The following is a 17,074-nucleotide window of genomic DNA, read 5'->3' as shown; positions in this document are numbered from 1 at the left end:
GAAAGAATTTAGGTATACAATTCAGTTTGCTTTTTTTTTTTTTTTTTTGAAGTGGTGAAGTGTTGATAATTGATACAAACACTGCTTGCAAAATATTTACTGTTGGGTAAACGATAAAAAGGAATATTCCAAAAGTATTAAAGCCCAAGTGCCTGTTGTATAAATGTTTGCACCTTTCTTTTATAAACTTTCATTTGGAAAATTAAAAATGAGGTAGAGATTTAGCAACAGATAATAGAAGAAAAAAGATTCAAAATTAGACAGTTATACTGCATTTGTGCCTTAAAAAATCTACTTCAGGAAAACCACATTTTCTAAACCGCTTTGACATTAGTAGGTTTTTGGCATTTTGGTGCATGCCTTTTCATTGCTTCCATAATTATTTAGGAGTACAGTCCCCTTGGACTTCTAGATGCCAATTTTCAGACTCTTTCTGAAAAGTAGAACTTGCACATAAGCTAAGTATTGCTTGGTGAGATATTTCAAATTTGTAAAATTACTAATGCTTAGTATTTTTTGGTCTGTATGTAAACCTTGAGAAACACAATAGCGTTTTTTTCACAGTAAACTTGCCTGCACAAATCTTGGAATGCTTGCATCTTAGTTTTAACAGTATTTGGATTTGTGGTTTGACATCTTGACTCCTCTGCTTTTTCCAAAGCTATGCTTAATTTTTATCTTTTTTTTCCTGGCTTTCTTCTGCTGCTGTTCTTCAGTATTGTTGATATGTACTTAGTTAAACAATTTAGTATAAGTATGTAAACATACAGTTTATTTTCAAAAACTAATTTTCTACTCTAGGGATATGTAAGCATTCTGCACAGTAAATTGAAATGATTAGCATATACAGTATATTTGGCATAAAAAACTTCTCCAAAAGATTTCCAACATTTACAAAGAGGAAAGATTGCCTGAATATATTCTAGATGTCACTTGTAAAAATACTTCAGATGCACTCAGATTAATTATTCAGATTATTTTTAAATATGCATAAACCCGCTTAATTTGTGCAGTTTATTGGAATATACACTTTTCTAATTTATGAAGATGTGACGCCCAACAAAAAAAGGAATATGTTACTTGGAAGAGATGATGACATGAAAGGAGTAGGACCCAGATAGAATGGATTTGTAATCTGTTTGTGACAGGGCAATTATCATTGGGAAAGCCAGCTAAGGAATTACAAACAAGCTTCAATAAACCTGTAATTCCATTGTATTAGTCTATATTGGTACATGGCATGTTTGAAACTTGCAGTGTTTCTCCTCTAAGATAAATAATAGCTGAGCTATGTATAGCTTCGAACTTGATTTCCAGAACGTGTTTCAGAATGTGCGGGAAAGCAAATATACTAAAATAGAGCCACCCTTTCCTGGGATTTTGCAGCTGCTCTGGTAGTGAGACAGTAGCAACATTCATGCTTTCATGCACTCCAGAGCATCCTTTGGAAGCAGAATCCAAAGTGCTACCCAGAATAATAAAAATTAGCCATAGGAAGCTTCAATCAAAAACGAAAAGAAAGTGACATTTCCTTTTCCCTGTTGATCATTTTTTCCTCCCAAAATAGAATCTTGACAGTATTACTTTTCATGTAAAGGAGAAAAAAAGCTGGTTATCAGTACCCTTATGGCCCATTTAAATGGGGAAGGATAGATTGGGAAAGATGTTACATTTGCTGCATGTTTTTCTTTCCTGTAGTCCTACTTAAAGCTACCAACAGCTACTTTTTAAACAAATAAATAAATGTTAAAATCCCAAAGTATGCAATTTGTATAATTGTTATAGCCGTATTAGGATTATATATTGTAAGTACTGTATATAATATCAGATGATCCATAAACTGTGTAGCAAAAATTCTCTAAATTCTTTTCCGGTGCTTCCTTGCAAATGGGTTTGACTAGGGAGAATTGGAATGTATAAGCTGTAACCTTCTGTGTGTAAAATTCTGCTTCAGTATTTTAGTTGCATTTAATTTAGATTTCAAGGGCCGTGTCACTGAAATTCAGCACATAATTAAAATGCATTTTATATTTAGAAATCTTTTTGTTCTCTGAAGATGTTTAGATTTTGCTTCTCCATTCATATGCAGGAAAGTCACTAAAGGTAGTTCTCGACTTACCGCCACGATTGAGCCCCAAATTTTCATTGCTAAGCAAGATAGAAGTTAAGTGAATTTTGCCTCCTTTTACAACCTTTCTTGCTACAGCAGTTAAGTGAATCACTGCAGTTGTTAAGTTAGTAACACAATTGTTAAGTGAATCTGGCTTCTCCATTGACTTTGCTTGTCAGAAGATCGCCAAAGAATCTCAGGACACTGCAACTGTCATAAATACATGTCAGTTGTCTAGCATCTGAATTTTGATCACATGACCACAGGGATGCTGCAATGGCTGTAAGTCACTTTTTTCAGTGCCGTTGTAATTTGGAACGATCACTATATGAATGGTTGTAAGTCAAGGATTACCTGAATTGCCTTTTAAATTGTTTTAAAGAAATAGTTTTCCAGTTTCATTTTCTTTCCTCTAACAAGTTAACATAGATCCCAAATTTTAGCTGAGGTACAAATAGTAGTCTAGTGTTTCTAATTACCTCAATAATATAGATGAACAGGAATAAACTCTACTGATTTTCAAGCTATTAAACTCCAGCTGTCCTATATTTCTCCTTTAGCAGTAGTCTCCAACTTTTTGGCACTAGGGACCGGTTTTGTGGAGAACAGTTTTTCCACGGGCCAGGGGGATGGTTTTGGTTTTGCTCGCTCGCTTGCCACTCACCTCCAGCTGTGCAGCCCTGTTCCTAACAGGCCACAGACCAGTATCAGTCCTTGGCCAGGGGGTTGTGACCTCTACCTTGTAGTATAGTTCCCAGAATATTTTGAAGTGGTGTCCCTATATACAAAGTCTCAGTTCTGCATTGGGACTCTTCTTAATCTGGAAGATAGGTTTGATAACTGAATTCTTGATCATATGTAGTCTGTGTGTTCAGGTAGCGACTTTGGCAAAGGGTATATTGTGCTGTGTAGGACTTCATTTGTACCTTTCCCAAGCTGGTGTCGTGTGATGACCTGGGGCACGGCACAGAGGCAACACAGTCAGCTGACAGTTCAAATTGCCCCTTTATTGCTCCAAATTTTCTCAAACGCTCCCACGTTTCTGACAAGTCCCAGAGCAAAGTGATGACATACACACAGACACCTCCAGCAGCCTCTGGTTGCAAGTAATCCAGCACAGCGCTGTGAGCACAATGGCTGCACAGCAAGAAATCCAGCAGGGCAAGTCAATGAGTCCAGGAAATAAAGGAACAAGGCAATTATTCCAGGAAGCCAGAAAGAAAGAAAGAAATCCAGAAAACTTCAAATGTCGGCAACAGAACTCAACACTCCATGAATTCAGTGTTTGTTCCCGACAAATGCCCCTCCCCACAGCATCTCCTTAAGCCTCAGTGCCCAGGTGTGCCTTGAGAAGATGGGTGCGGCATTCTCCTCCCGAGTCATCGGGTCAGTCTGCACTGTTCTTGTCTTCTCTCCACTCTCCGTGTTCGAGGATCAGGAAGGGGTGGTCCTTGTTCATCTCCTGAGCTCTGTCTCTCATGTTTATTGCATGTTCTTCCCCACATTCCTCCAAAGCCAACGAAGCTGCCCCCTCGACCTCCTTTGGCTCCAGTTCTGGCTGGTCTTCCTCCGCAGATTCAGGCTCTGACGGGGGTATGACATCATGTAATTTATATTTCAATTATGTAGAACATAACCATAGCTACCATCAGTTACTGATTATTTCTCTTGAAGCTTTACATTTGAATGTATACATTATAGTCGCACATTGTAATAAGCTGCTAAATGAACTGGGCTGCAAAAATCCAGGGGACAACTAGATGTCAACAGTTAATCTAACAAAATCTCAGTAACCTATATGGTACTATGGCAAAGGCAAGGAATTGAGACCCACCATTCTAGTTGGGCAAGGAAATAATATTTATTTTTATTTATTTATCTCGCCCTTATTAATTTTATAAGTATCTCAAGTGGCATACACACACCAAACTCCTCCTTCCTCCTATTTTTTTCACAGCAACAACCCTGTAAAGTGAATTGGGCTAAGAAAGAGTGGGACTAAAAGTGGGACTAGAACTCACTGTCTCCCGGCTCCTGGCCTGATGCCTTAATCACTAGACCAAACTGGCCTAATTAAAAATTGCTTATTTTCCAAATACCAAGTTGAAATACGATAGCCATATTTACATTTTGTATGTTTAGTGAATGGTTTTCGTTTCCACATAATAAGCACCCAGTAGCCTGTCACTCAGAGCACATTTCTTTTAAATTCATCAACCAAATCCTGCACAGTTCAGCAGCTTTCAGCTGCTCTCCACTTTTTCTTCTGCTTCTGATTTCCAAGCTGAATCGCTTTCCAGATCTGTTCCTCATGCTTTATCTTCCTGAATTCTGAGTTCTGTTGCCTGTTTGAGATTTTCATGAAAGTGTTCGGCACGGAGTCCAGATTTCTTAACATCATATGACTACCACCTCCCTAATTTAAGGTTGCTTTTGGAGGGGAAGACTTGCTCTTTTCCTTCTTTTGGCTTCCTTTAGACATAAATAACTCCGCTATGTGTCAGCCCGCACATGCCGGGGCCCGTATATATTTTCTTCTAAAGCCTTGGCCAGAACCTTTGACTGATCACATTTCTCATTGGTCTTGTAATTACTAAAGCTAATTCCTTGACCAATCCAAATGGTTCCTTTAAGGTACTTTTTGAAATTTCCCTTTCCTAGCAAGGCAGTTATGGTCTTCTGACCAATATAGAAGAACACAACTAGCTATCTGGCACATTTGGCAATAACATAACCTCACTCCCAAGTGTCTCCCAGAGTAGAATGATTGCAGTATACAAACCAGAATAAATACTGTTTTTCTTCATAATCTCAAACTAAGGTTAATGAGACTACATTATTAATATATCTGAATGGAATGTGGCCTGATTCACATAGCATGTTGAATCTTTTTGTGAACCCAGCCTTTATGATTTTTAAACTATGGTTTATGATATTTATAATTTTAATTTTATGTATGAATCTGATTATGTCTCTGACTGCAGAGGTCACTTGGCAATTGGCAATACAATACAATCCTTAGAATGTTGTGTAGCTGCATCCAGATGTGGCTCATTCTATAAACCATGGTTAAAACAGTTTAGGAAAGGGGCATAATCTGAGATTCAAGCGCCGCATATGTTCCCTGAAAATCTTTAATGCAGACCCTTTCACTGTAACAGAAGGAAGAAATAATCAAATTTGCAGTTAGAGAGTAATCACATTAATGATACATAATTTTAATTACATGTAAACAAAGTAATAGTAGAATCTGAATGGGGATGGCAACAAATAAATATAATTAATAAGTACGGTTTGTTTTTTATCTGAATTTACTGCTTTTTTGCTTGCTGCTCCTGTATGCTAAAAGAATACAAGCATGGCTCTAGGACTAGAAAACAGAGTTTGCCAGAGAAAGTTGCAGTACAAGTTAACTAAAATCCTCAGTTTTTTTAAAATAGTGAGACTGAATTGGTTTAATTCCAAATATTTATTACAATGTAAAGGTTTAAGCTAAACCACATTTTATGGAAAAGGAAACAACAGATAAAAAAGGAGATGAAAAGTATAAGCATTGGGGGGAAGGTAGTATTAAGTAGTCCTTTAAGGTAACAGGACAAATTTTATTTATTGATTTATTTATGTAATTTATATGCTGCCCTTCTCCCAAAGGACTCAGGGCGGCTTACAAAGAAACATTCAACAAATTCGAAAATTACATAAAAATTAAAATCCAATTAAAAATTAATTAAAATTATTTCAATATAAAACATCCCCCAACGGATCAGCCCATTTGATGAAAGAGCCATGTCTTCAGTTCGCGGCGGAAGGAGAGGAGGTCAGGGGCTGTCCTAAGCCCGGTGGGCAACCCGTTCCAGAGGGTCGGTGCTCCCACAGAGAATGCTCTTCCCCTGGGGGCCGCCAGCCGACATTGTCTGGCTGACGGCACCCTGAGGAGGCCCGCTCTCTGGGAGCACACAGGACGATGGGATGATGGCAGGAGATGATCCTGCAAGTACCCTGGGCCTAAGCCATGTAGGGCTTTATAGGTGAGCACCAGCACCTTGAAAGGGACCCGAAGAATCACCGGCAGTCAGTGCAGCTCGCGCAGGAGAGGTGTCACACGGGAGTAACGAGAAGCCCCCGTAACAACCCGCGCGGCCGCATTCTGGACTAGTTGTAGCCTCCGGGTGCATCCCAAGGGCAGCCCCATGTAGAGGGCGTTACAGTAGTCCAACCGAGAAGTAACAAGGGCGTGGGTGACCGTGGCAAGGGCATCCCGGTCTAGGAAAGGGCGCAACTGGCGCACCAGGCGTATCTGTGCGAAGGCCCCCCTGGTCACTTCTAAAGATAGCCGTGAATTAAGGAGGACACCCAGATTGCGAACCCTTTCTGAGGGAGTGAGTACCTCCTCACCTATCACAAGTGACAGGACCACTAGATCACGAGATGCCGGTATCCATAGCTCCTCAGTTTTGGATGGGTTGAGTCTGAGTCTGTTTCTTCCCATCCAGGCCCGCACTGCTTCCAGGCAGCGGGACATCACGGAAAGGGCATCCCCAGGGTGGTCCAGGGTAGAGATATAAAGCTGAGTGTCATCAGCATATTGATGGTACTTCACCCCAAAACCACGAGTGATCTCACCCAGTGGCTTCATATAGATGTTAAAGAACAGGGGGGAGAGACCCGACCCCTGAGGCACCCCACATGTGAGGGGCCTCGGGGAGGATCTCTGTCCCCCCGTCCATACAAACTGCGAGCGACCCGAGAGGTAGGAGGAGAACCACCGTAAAACGGTGCCTCCTACCTCCAACTCCCCGAGTCACCGCAGTAGGATACCATGGTTGATGGTATCAAAAGCCGCTGAGAGGTCAAGAAGGACCAGGATGGAGGAGCAACCCCCATCCTGGGCCCACCAGAGATCATTCACTAGGGTGACCAATGCCATTTCCGTGCTGTAACCGCGCCTGAAACCTGATTGGTATGGGTCCAGATAGTCAGTTTCCTCCAGGAACTGAGGGAGCTGCTGTGCCATCATGGACTCAACAACCTTAGCTGTAAAGTGAAGGTTGGAGACTGGACGATAGTTGTTAAGGGAGTCTGGATCCAGGGTGGGCTTCTTAAGGAGAGGTCGAACCACTGCCTCTTTAAGTGTGACGGGGAAGACCCCTTCCTTTAATGAAGCGTTGACAACTGCTTGAATCCAGTCTCCAGTCACCTCTCTGGCTGCAGAAACAAGCCAGGAGGGACAAGGGTCCAATAAACATGTGGAGGCACCCAGCCGACCCATAATCCTGTCCACTTCATCCACCGAAACAGGCTCAAACTCAACCCAGATGTTACCTTCAAGACAAGCCCTTGCCTCTTCGATAGACTCTGCCCAGTCAGAGTCCAACCCAGTCCGGATCTGAGCGATTTTATTTTGCAGAAACTCTACAAAATCCTCAGTTCTGCCCTGCAAGGGCTCCTCCCTCACTCCATGATGATGTTAGGCTTCCTAAATAATTCACTGATGGCAAAATAAAACCCTTGTCTGGGATGTTTTGAAAAGGAGGATGTGCAGGGAGTAGAACTTTTCTACAAAAGTCTCCAGTTGTGCCAAGACTGAATGATAATCAGTAAGAAATGTGTCCTTTGTTAACATAGAATTTTAGCAGTTGCTTAATATTTTTGGTTTTTCTGTTACCTGAGTATTGCCACCATTTTTTATCTACTAATTTGTTACTGGATTTATCTTTACAGACATGTTTTCCAAAACCCTTATTCCATGCAATATGAAAAAAAAAATGAGAATCATGAATACATTTTATTTTTATAAGTGATTATACCCCAAAACTTCACATGGCTCACCATGTCCCACATATTTCACAGAGTCATCAGCCCTAGACTCTGCAGTAGTGTACTTTACTATTTTAACAAATGTTATTCACTGTAAAATAGTATGCTGCCTATTAACATTTAGAAGCTCATGGTCAAGAGTAGCAGTGTCAGCCACATGGGTATTTGCATAAAAGGTAACTCCATAACATATGCTATGGTTCTACAGTCGATCACAATGTATGCTTTGAGGTAGTTTTTTCTACATGTTGTACTGTGTGATAAAAGGACGTGTTTGACATTTCAAAGAACACACTTCCGTGAACCTACATTTCAAAATCCAAGATACTGTTAATGTCATATTTGTTACAGTATAATTACTTTTGATATTTGTAACTTGATAACTGATGTACAGAGAAGATTTTTATCTAGGAATATAATCTGATTCCTACAATATACTGCAGGGACCATTTTTTTTTTGTTTTTTTGTTTTTAAAAGCACCATAACAGCATTTATCCATTTGCATGAGGCAGAATTTGCCTTGTGAAAAATTCTAGAGAAAAGTCTCTCTTGTTTTTTTCCAGTTTGCTATTTCAAATAATGTGATTTTTCCTCCAAATCCTGCCATGAAATAGTCCATCTTTTCCACAAAAAGTTTTCTTCCCCTCCCTGAGTTGAATATAAGAGTGAACATATAAAAAATCTTTGAAACCAAAATCTTGGTTTCAAAGGTTTTCTTCACTATTTTTAAAATTAAATAATGGTTCGCCTCAGGCTTTCCTACTTAAATAAATATTTTATTTCTTCTGGTCTATAAATTTTGATTGACTATATGCCATCAAGTCATTTTTCACTCCTAGTGACAGCATAGATTTTCTCCATGATCTGTCCTTCACCTGGTCAATATAGACTCAATTCTTTCAACAGTACTGTACTTTCATCAGCACTGTACCTGAGTCCATCCACCTTGCTGCCAGCCATCCTCTTCTCTTTCCTTCCACCTTTCTCTGCCTCAGAGCCTTCTCCAGAGAACTAAGTCCTTCCATAATATGTTCAGTAGGATAATTTGAGATAGGTCATTTGTGCCTCAAGTTGAATAGCAACCTTTTTCCTTGCATTATGATAGGTTATCAGTGAAGATTATGAATTGTGATTTATTTTACAGCTTATCATATAATACACTTATTGTGCACTTTCAGTTATTATAAGCAGAACTACTAGCAGGTAGTCCTCGATTTACAACCTTAATAGAGCCCAAAACATTTGTTAAGTGAATTTTGCCCCATTTTACGACTTTCCTTACCACAGTTGTTAAGTGAATCACTACAGTTGTTAAATTGGTAACATAGTTGTTAAGTGAATCTGGCTTCCCCTTTGACTTTGCTTGTCAGAAGCAAAGGTCTTACAAAAGGTAATCACATGATCCCAGGATACTGTAACTTTCATAAATATGAGTCAGTTGCCAAGCAATCTGAATTTTGGTCACATGACTATGGGGATGCTACAATGGTTGTAAGTGTGAAAAACAGTCATAAATCACTTTTTCAGTGCTGTTGTAACTTCAAATGGTCACTAAATGAACTGTCGTAAGTGGAGGATTACCTGTATACATGAAAATATAATTTTAAAGACAAAGTTATTTCCAATATCAGATTAGAACTTGCAACTAGAAGAAAATTACAGTTACTACATTTTTTTTCATTAAGAGTTTTTCCATTGGGAGCTGTTATCTTTGTGAAAAATAGAAAGAACAATTGGAGATCAGATTTGACAAGCAGGTAGCAGAAAATCAAAAAGAAATTTGTGAAAAACTGTTTTTTCTCTTAAATGTTTGATTATCAGTTGTGGTATTTTTGAAAATACAGAGCCATTTTCATTATTTAAAGAATTTAAATTAAGAAGATTTTATTAACTGTTGTGAATGGTGCACATCCCATTTTCAGGCAAAAGGATTAAGGGTGTGTTTTATGGGAGAAGATAAGTTTTAGCATATATTTGAGAGGTTGAAATTTAGATCCCAGAAAACCATTTTAAAAAAGGATTTAAAAACTATAGGTATAGTTTTTATGTTTTTATGCTTGTGTACATTTTCAAAAAAATCCATGATATTCATATAACCTTCAAGGACTATTTTCTTGATTTGACATGGAACTACTTCTTTTCTTCAGGAGTAGTTTAAAGAAAGCTCAGAGAGAACTTTGATTCATCTAAAATTATACTAAAGATACCCTACAACATTTCCCCCAGGAATTTACTTTCTTTTTATATTGCCTAACAAAATAAATGTAGAATTGGGATATTTAATTAGTTAACAAATGACTACAGCGTATTCAAAGCTAGTACAGTTACTTGATCTCTTTACAAAAGTCAGAAAAAATAATAGGAAATCTTCAATGCAACACTTTTAGTACAAAATTTTACTATTTTTAAATTGCTTGATGGTAAAGAAATATCCCACCACCACCATTACCATCACATAGCTCTTCATGTCAAAAAACTTTTTAGGAGAGAATATGTGTCTGATACATTTCTAGTTCTGATACACCCAAATGAAAATAAATATATTCAGTGCTGGTTTTCATTCCAGATTGTATGTTCTGAATATTATGGCATTTTCTTGTCAAGTTTTGTGGTGGTATCTTACTTGTATTTGACAGGAAAAATTACTGCATGTTAGCATACATATATCTTATTTCTCATTTATTTAACAATACTTTCTCATTTAGTCAACTTTCTATTTTTATTCTTAGGTGAGAAACCATTTCGATGTGATGAATGTGGCATGAGATTCATACAGAAGTATCACATGGAAAGACATAAGAGAACTCATAGTGGAGAGAAGCCTTATCAATGTGAATATTGCTTTCAGGTAATTGGAGAAGGAGAAAATTGTTAGAACTATTTGATTAATATGACTGCATGTAATTCATCTCCATATTGTATTCAGGGAAATAAAACAAAGTGATGAACTTGTACAGGTAGTATAGGTAGTCCTTGTTTAACATTCATTCAGTTACTGACTTCAAAATTTTAATACTGCTGAATGGGGGGTATTTAAAAGGGATTCTTGTAGTTGTGGCCATCACAATATCCTGTGGTCATGTGATTAACATTTGTGACCTTCATTGCCAGCTTTCCACAAGCAAAATCAATGGGGAAGCTGTTGGGAAGTTGCAAATGGCAATTACGGGACACTGCAACTGCATGGAACCACCATTGTAAATAGCCGTGGCCCCATGTCATCCCTTATGAATGTGTTGCTTAGTGACAGAGTTCCCAGTCCCAATTACTGGACAAGGATAAACTGTATTATAGTAGATGTTAACTAACGTGTGTTTTGTAGAAGAGGAGCACATTTCTTATTATGTTTTTGTACATTTAATTTTTCAAACCTTTACTTGAACCAGGTTGAATGATCAGTCAACAAAGAAAAACATAAACCCTTAAGAAACCATGTTTTTAGCTATAGAAAAAACAAGAGCAGAGAAGCTGAGACAAATCAGTATTGTTGAACTGAATTAAAGGGTTGAATTTTGTAATAACTTAAATTGTTTTAACATAAATTCTGAGCCATATCTTTTGACATGTGGGGTTTCACACTGTAATTTCTGTCCGTAATGCCTTTCTGGAGTTTTTAAAATTATCATGTTAGCAAAATGACTTATGAAGACTTTCCCATGTCAAAAAATAAATTGGCCAAAAGCTTGTTTCTTTTTTCTTTTCTAATCCAAACATATTCCCTGTAGTTCTTCTCAAGGACTGATCGTGTACTGAAACACAAACGTATGTGCCACGAAAACCGTGACAAGAAACCCAATAGAAGTGCCACCAAAGTTGGCCTTTTGGCTCCTGATGATGATCAAGGCTTCCCTATATCTTTGAAAGACTGTTCTTTGCCAAAAAAGAAGAGGCAAAAAACTGAGAAATTGAAATCTTCTGGGATGGATAAAGAAACTGGGACAGACAAGTCTGAACATAAGAAAGATAAGAATGATTTCTTGCCATTGTATGCTGGCAGTACTAAAATAAAGGATGAATATATGGTGGCGGAATACGCAGTTGAGATGCCCCATTCTTCTGTCACTGGAGGGCATTTACAGGAAGCAAATTCCGGAGAAATACACCCACCTAAACTAGTGCTCAAAAAAGTTAACAGTAAGAGAACCCTCAAGCAGCCACTAGAGCAGAGTCAAACCATTTCATCCCTAGCTTCTTATGAAGACAGCAAGGTTTCAAAATACGCGTTCGATCTTGTGGATAAACAAGGCTTATTGGATGCTGAAGGCAACGCTGATATTGACCAAGTTGATTCTTTACAGGAAGGTCCCAGTAAACCCGTCCACAGCAGCACAAACTATGATGACGCAATGCAGTTTTTAAAGAAGAGACGGTATCTCCAAGCGGCTAACAGTAACAGCAGAGAATATGCTTTGAATGTTGGCACTATTGCTTCACAGCCATCGGTCACCCAAGCGGCTGTTGCAAGTGTGATAGATGAAGGTAGCACAGCGTCGATACTGGATACATCGGCACTGAATGTGGAAATTAAAGGAAACCATGACAAAAGTGTCATTCCAGATGAGGTACTTCAGACTCTTTTAGACCATTATTCCCATAAAGCCAATGGCCAGCATGAAATTGCTTTCAACGTGGCTGATACTGAAGTGACTTCCAGCATATCCATAAATTCTTCTGAAGTCTCAGAGGTTACGCAACCGGAAAATGTTGGGACAAGTTCTCAAGGCTCCTCCTCTGATAAAGCCAGTATGTTACAGGAATATTCCAAGTTTTTGCAGCAAGCTTTGGACAGGACGAGCCAAAATGATGCCTATTTGAACAACTCAAGCCTTAATTTTGTGAATGACAACCAGACTCTTACAGGGCAACCAGCATTCCCTGCTATGGACAAACAGGTCTATGCATCTATACCTGTTAACAGTTTCCGATCGGGAATGAACTCTCCCCTGAGAACAACTCCAGACAAGTCTCACTTTGGACTTATAGTTGGCGATTCCCAGCACTCTTTTCCCTTTTCAGGTGATGAGCCAAATCACTCTTCATCCTCCTCCACCCAGGACTTCTTGGAACAAGTGACCTCTCAGAAGAAGGCAGAGGCACAGCCTGTCCATCAAGCGTATCAGATAGGCTCGTTTGAGCAACCCTTTAGGGCTCAGTATCATGGAACAAGAGCTGGATTATCATCTCAGTTTAATACTGCTAATGGACAAGTGAACATGCGGGGACCGGGGGCAAGTGCTGATTTCCCAGAATTTCCTTTGGTGAATGTAAATGATGCTCGGGCAGGGATGAACTCATCACCTGATGCAACAACAGGCCAAACATTTGGCTAAGAAAACCTGTAGAAATAACATTGGCACTTTACCACAGGTCTGTTGAGAATGGGTGTCTTCTGTATAAGATGGCTTCTATACAGATTGAAGGCCTTGTGTTATAATGAAAAAGTAAGCTGGTACAGCATATTAATAATTACTTTTTTAATTAATTGTCATTCTTTTTGAATTGCCTTATAAGTGGGTGCCCACTGAAAAGGCAGGTGGCTGTTTCCTTTTTTTGAGATCAGGAATTTGCTGTGTTGAGATTGATTTTAAAAAATGAAGCAAACCAAAAAAAAAAAAAAAAAATCCAGTTAAGATATCTCTCCCTTAATAAATTCCTAGTTTGGTTAACTTTGATTATTTGGGAGAGAATGATCATTATGAAATTATTCATATTGCATTTCTTAATTAGTCTAGTTATTGCACTTCATCAGGGAATATGAATAAGCTGTACAAATCCAAAAGTTTAAATGTCAGGAGATTGTAGCTAGAAGCTACAAAGCATTGGGGGGGAGGGGGAGCTTATTTTAAAAAATATCTGTTAAATCCACATAATCACCCTTTTATTGGTTTCCTTTAATACACTTTAATGAAAACAATGATGTTTGCTAGACACATTTCCTATTTAAATGTTTGATTAATTAATTAAAAGTTATTTAAAAGCTAAGTCCCTATTATTCATGCATTTAAATTTCAATTAATTTTTACCAGTGATGACAGTTAATGAGATGGTTAGATTTTAGCTAAATGCTTTGCAGTCTATGTTCCCAGTTTTGTAATGTTATATAAATGATAAAACTCCAGGGTTTAAAATTTAACTGTATTTCATCCTACAAATTTGCAATAATTAACATTAGAGCACTTAGATTCTTCCTCATATTGCTCCTTTTAAAAAAAAAATCAAAAACTATTTTTGAGATTTAGGCTCATTATCCAGCATTATTTTCACCTCACATTGTAGAATTTTTTAAAAATTAACAATGAAAATAAAGGGGATGCCTTAACATCCACAAAATTAGATTTGCTCACCCAGAAACTCTCGGCACTTCAGCTTGTTAGATACTGTAAACTTTCTCTAAAGCAGTTATTCTTGCTGCACCTCTTAACCTGGATGAGCAATTCCACTGTAGTTTTGCCAGCCAGGGCTGGTGAACAGTGTCAATGACAAAAAGCTATACAGTCCCTGTTTTAATATATTTCATACATAATAAAGTATAAATTTTATCCCTTTCCCATTTTCACTGTAAAATTGCCCTCAGTTAAACAGTGTGCTGCAACAATTCTATATACACTTTTTAAAATGGCATGGTTTTACTTAACATAAATGTTGGGATAATTTAACCCTTTTTAAAACTGAAAAGATGATTTTTATTTCAGTCTGTAATAAAAAAAATTATTTTATTCTTTTCATGAATTCTATTCTATGTATCCGTTAATAGAAAACTTTAGGTAGTATTACTGAAAAGCTGAGTGCTTCTCTTTCCCATATTAAAATAATTCAGATAGGGAAGAAGGGGCACATATTATTTTAAGATATATTCCTTGCTATTGTCTCTCACAAAACCTAAAAATTTGGTTAACAAAAAAATGCAGAGTAATTGTGATTTTTGATTAAACATAGCTTCCTATCCATCCCATTGGCAGTTTTCCTTCTCCTATTTCTTCAGTAGAATATCAGGGCCATCTTAGTATTTACCTGAGAGTTCTGGATGGCAAGATAATCTCTTTAAATCTACTTGTGAATCTTCATAGATTCATAGTCTCAACATCCCCTGTGCATTTCTTTCAATCACAATTAGGCGAATGCATCCATTTTCTTCTACACAATGCCTACAACTTTAAATACCTGATTAAACAACTGCAGTAATGATGCCATTATACACAAATACTTCTAAAGAATTAATCTTCTGTTTTTCCATTTGTTAGTTGTATTTCAGCCCCAATAACATGTTAATTTTAACTAAGCATTTCCAGCATGATATCTCAGTGTTCCCCTATTTATTTAGTTAACAATAGATTATGTTCCAGTGAGGTAAGCAAGATTGGCAATTAAAACAATGTTCAGTAGTTGGAATAAAAGGCTAGAAAAGTTTGAAGCCATTTGCGGATAGCCAAGAGGAACCCAAGGTGTGTGGAGCCAGGGTCTTTAAGAAAATGTAGGTGTTTACTTCATACAAACATACCCAATATGAAAAAATGAATACTGTAAAGGGAGGCACAGAATGAAATTTAGCAGACATCCAAAGTGCTTTATGTGCATGGCTACAAACATCAGAGTGCTTGATTATGATGGCTTCTTGAGATGCATTGAGGGAAGTTACTCCACAGCATCCTTAAATCTGCAGCATTCCCTAATTGGAGAAGGGGTGCTTTAGCAAGAAATGTTTAAACCCAAAATGGCATAGAATGAGTATACATGAAATACCTCATGTATGAGTAGAAGCATTAGGTTTGGTGTTTATCATCCGGTCCATAAAAATAATGTAAGATCCCAAATTACTTTTTACCTAAAAGCAGCTTTCTAAATTAACTAGGATGAGGTAATTTCACAGGTCTATTTCATGCCCACAGTACATTGTGAGATAGTACTACTAAAACTATATTTTGCTAGAATAAATTTTTATTACATTTTATTAAGACATTTTAGCTAAGGTCCTAAAATCCTGTTAAATTCAACAGTATATTTACAGTTAGGGTTGACTATCCTTTGGTGTCAGCTTTTAATGGAAATATACTGCTTAATTTTACAAATTCTTATTGTCTCAGTCTTCAGTAGATCATATTTGGATACATGCTAGATCTCAGAGTCTTTCTTTTTTAAAAAAAAATTGTAAATGAAGGAATTGTTTTTTGATTTAGAGCTGAAATAGCGATCTTATCATTTGGGGGAGGGAGGGGGCTCAATGACTCAGGCTGTATAATTTACCAAGAATGATTTATTTAAAGAGAAACAATGTGATGACCTGCAGTGCGCTACATGTTTGAAGAACAGTTAGAATGATTTGTTTTTCATTTATGTTAGATCACCTTTCTTGCATTTTCTGAAATTGGTCTAAAACTTTTAATATAGGTTCCAAGGTAAAGCAGGTTGTCACAATATTTCAAGAGAACAAGCAATTTGTTGAAACCTAAAATGTTTTTGTAATTTCTGTGGAATATCTGATAATTCCCCAGCTGGTTTTTCCCTTGTTTCTCTTGAGTGGTGTAAAGTCATGTAGTAGAGCTAAAACTATGACTGTAACTTTAGCCAAGCATATTGCAGAGAATTTGTGTAAGTGCTGCAAACTAAGAGACTGTGGACAAAATGAATGAAATACAGTATAATGTCATATGCTTGCTTTTTTTCCTTATTTATTTTGTGATTTTAAAGGGGGATTCAAATCAATAGTGTGAATTAATACATTTTAATGATAGCTTTTGGATTTTACTTCCATAGTTTTGGGATTATCTTCAGAAATAGCTCCACTTGGATACATACAACATATGTTCCATGTTTCCTCAGATTATTTTTTAATGATGTGTGTAATATGTTTCATGAATATTTGAAGAAGATCCAGAGTGGATCCAAGATCAGCCTGCTTGAATATTTCAGTATTAACTTGCTTTGTATTTGTAAATTTGCAACCTAAAATTTTGTCGGGTAGAAATTCTTACTCAAGTTGCAGGGAGATATAGATATTAGAATATAGTTCAGAAATTTAGAAAACAGAAATGTGTTTGTGATCTGGGTATTTCATTTGGTAAAACCTCAATGTAATTTTTCCAATTGATGAAATTATTAATAAAAACTATGTTTATATTTTCTTAAATTCTGCTCAACAGAAGCCTTGC

General features: G+C 37.4%; 1 protein-coding gene across 4 annotated transcripts in view; it reads left to right on the top strand.

The window, feature by feature from the left end:
- ZNF148 (zinc finger protein 148) overlaps window positions 1-16,572 on the top strand; it is a 46,137-nt gene extending 29,565 nt beyond the window's left edge. For all 4 annotated transcript variants that reach the window (XM_034423171.3, XM_034423185.3, XM_034423178.3 and 1 more), the window contains 2 exons: window positions 10,658-10,776; window positions 11,654-16,572. In XM_034423171.3, coding sequence (XP_034279062.1) covers window positions 10,658-10,776; window positions 11,654-13,258 — 1,724 coding nt within the window. In that variant the 3' untranslated portion in view covers window positions 13,259-16,572. The remainder of the gene's footprint in view (window positions 1-10,657; window positions 10,777-11,653) is intronic.
- The last annotated feature ends 502 nt before the right edge of the window (window positions 16,573-17,074 follow it).

The sequence above is a fragment of the Pantherophis guttatus genome, chromosome 1 (assembly GCF_059756535.1).
Source record: "Pantherophis guttatus breed Tessera chromosome 1, ASM5975653v1, whole genome shotgun sequence".
NCBI classification, from domain to species: domain Eukaryota; kingdom Metazoa; phylum Chordata; class Lepidosauria; order Squamata; family Colubridae; genus Pantherophis; species Pantherophis guttatus.
This window is presented reverse-complemented; position numbering and strand designations above follow the sequence as displayed.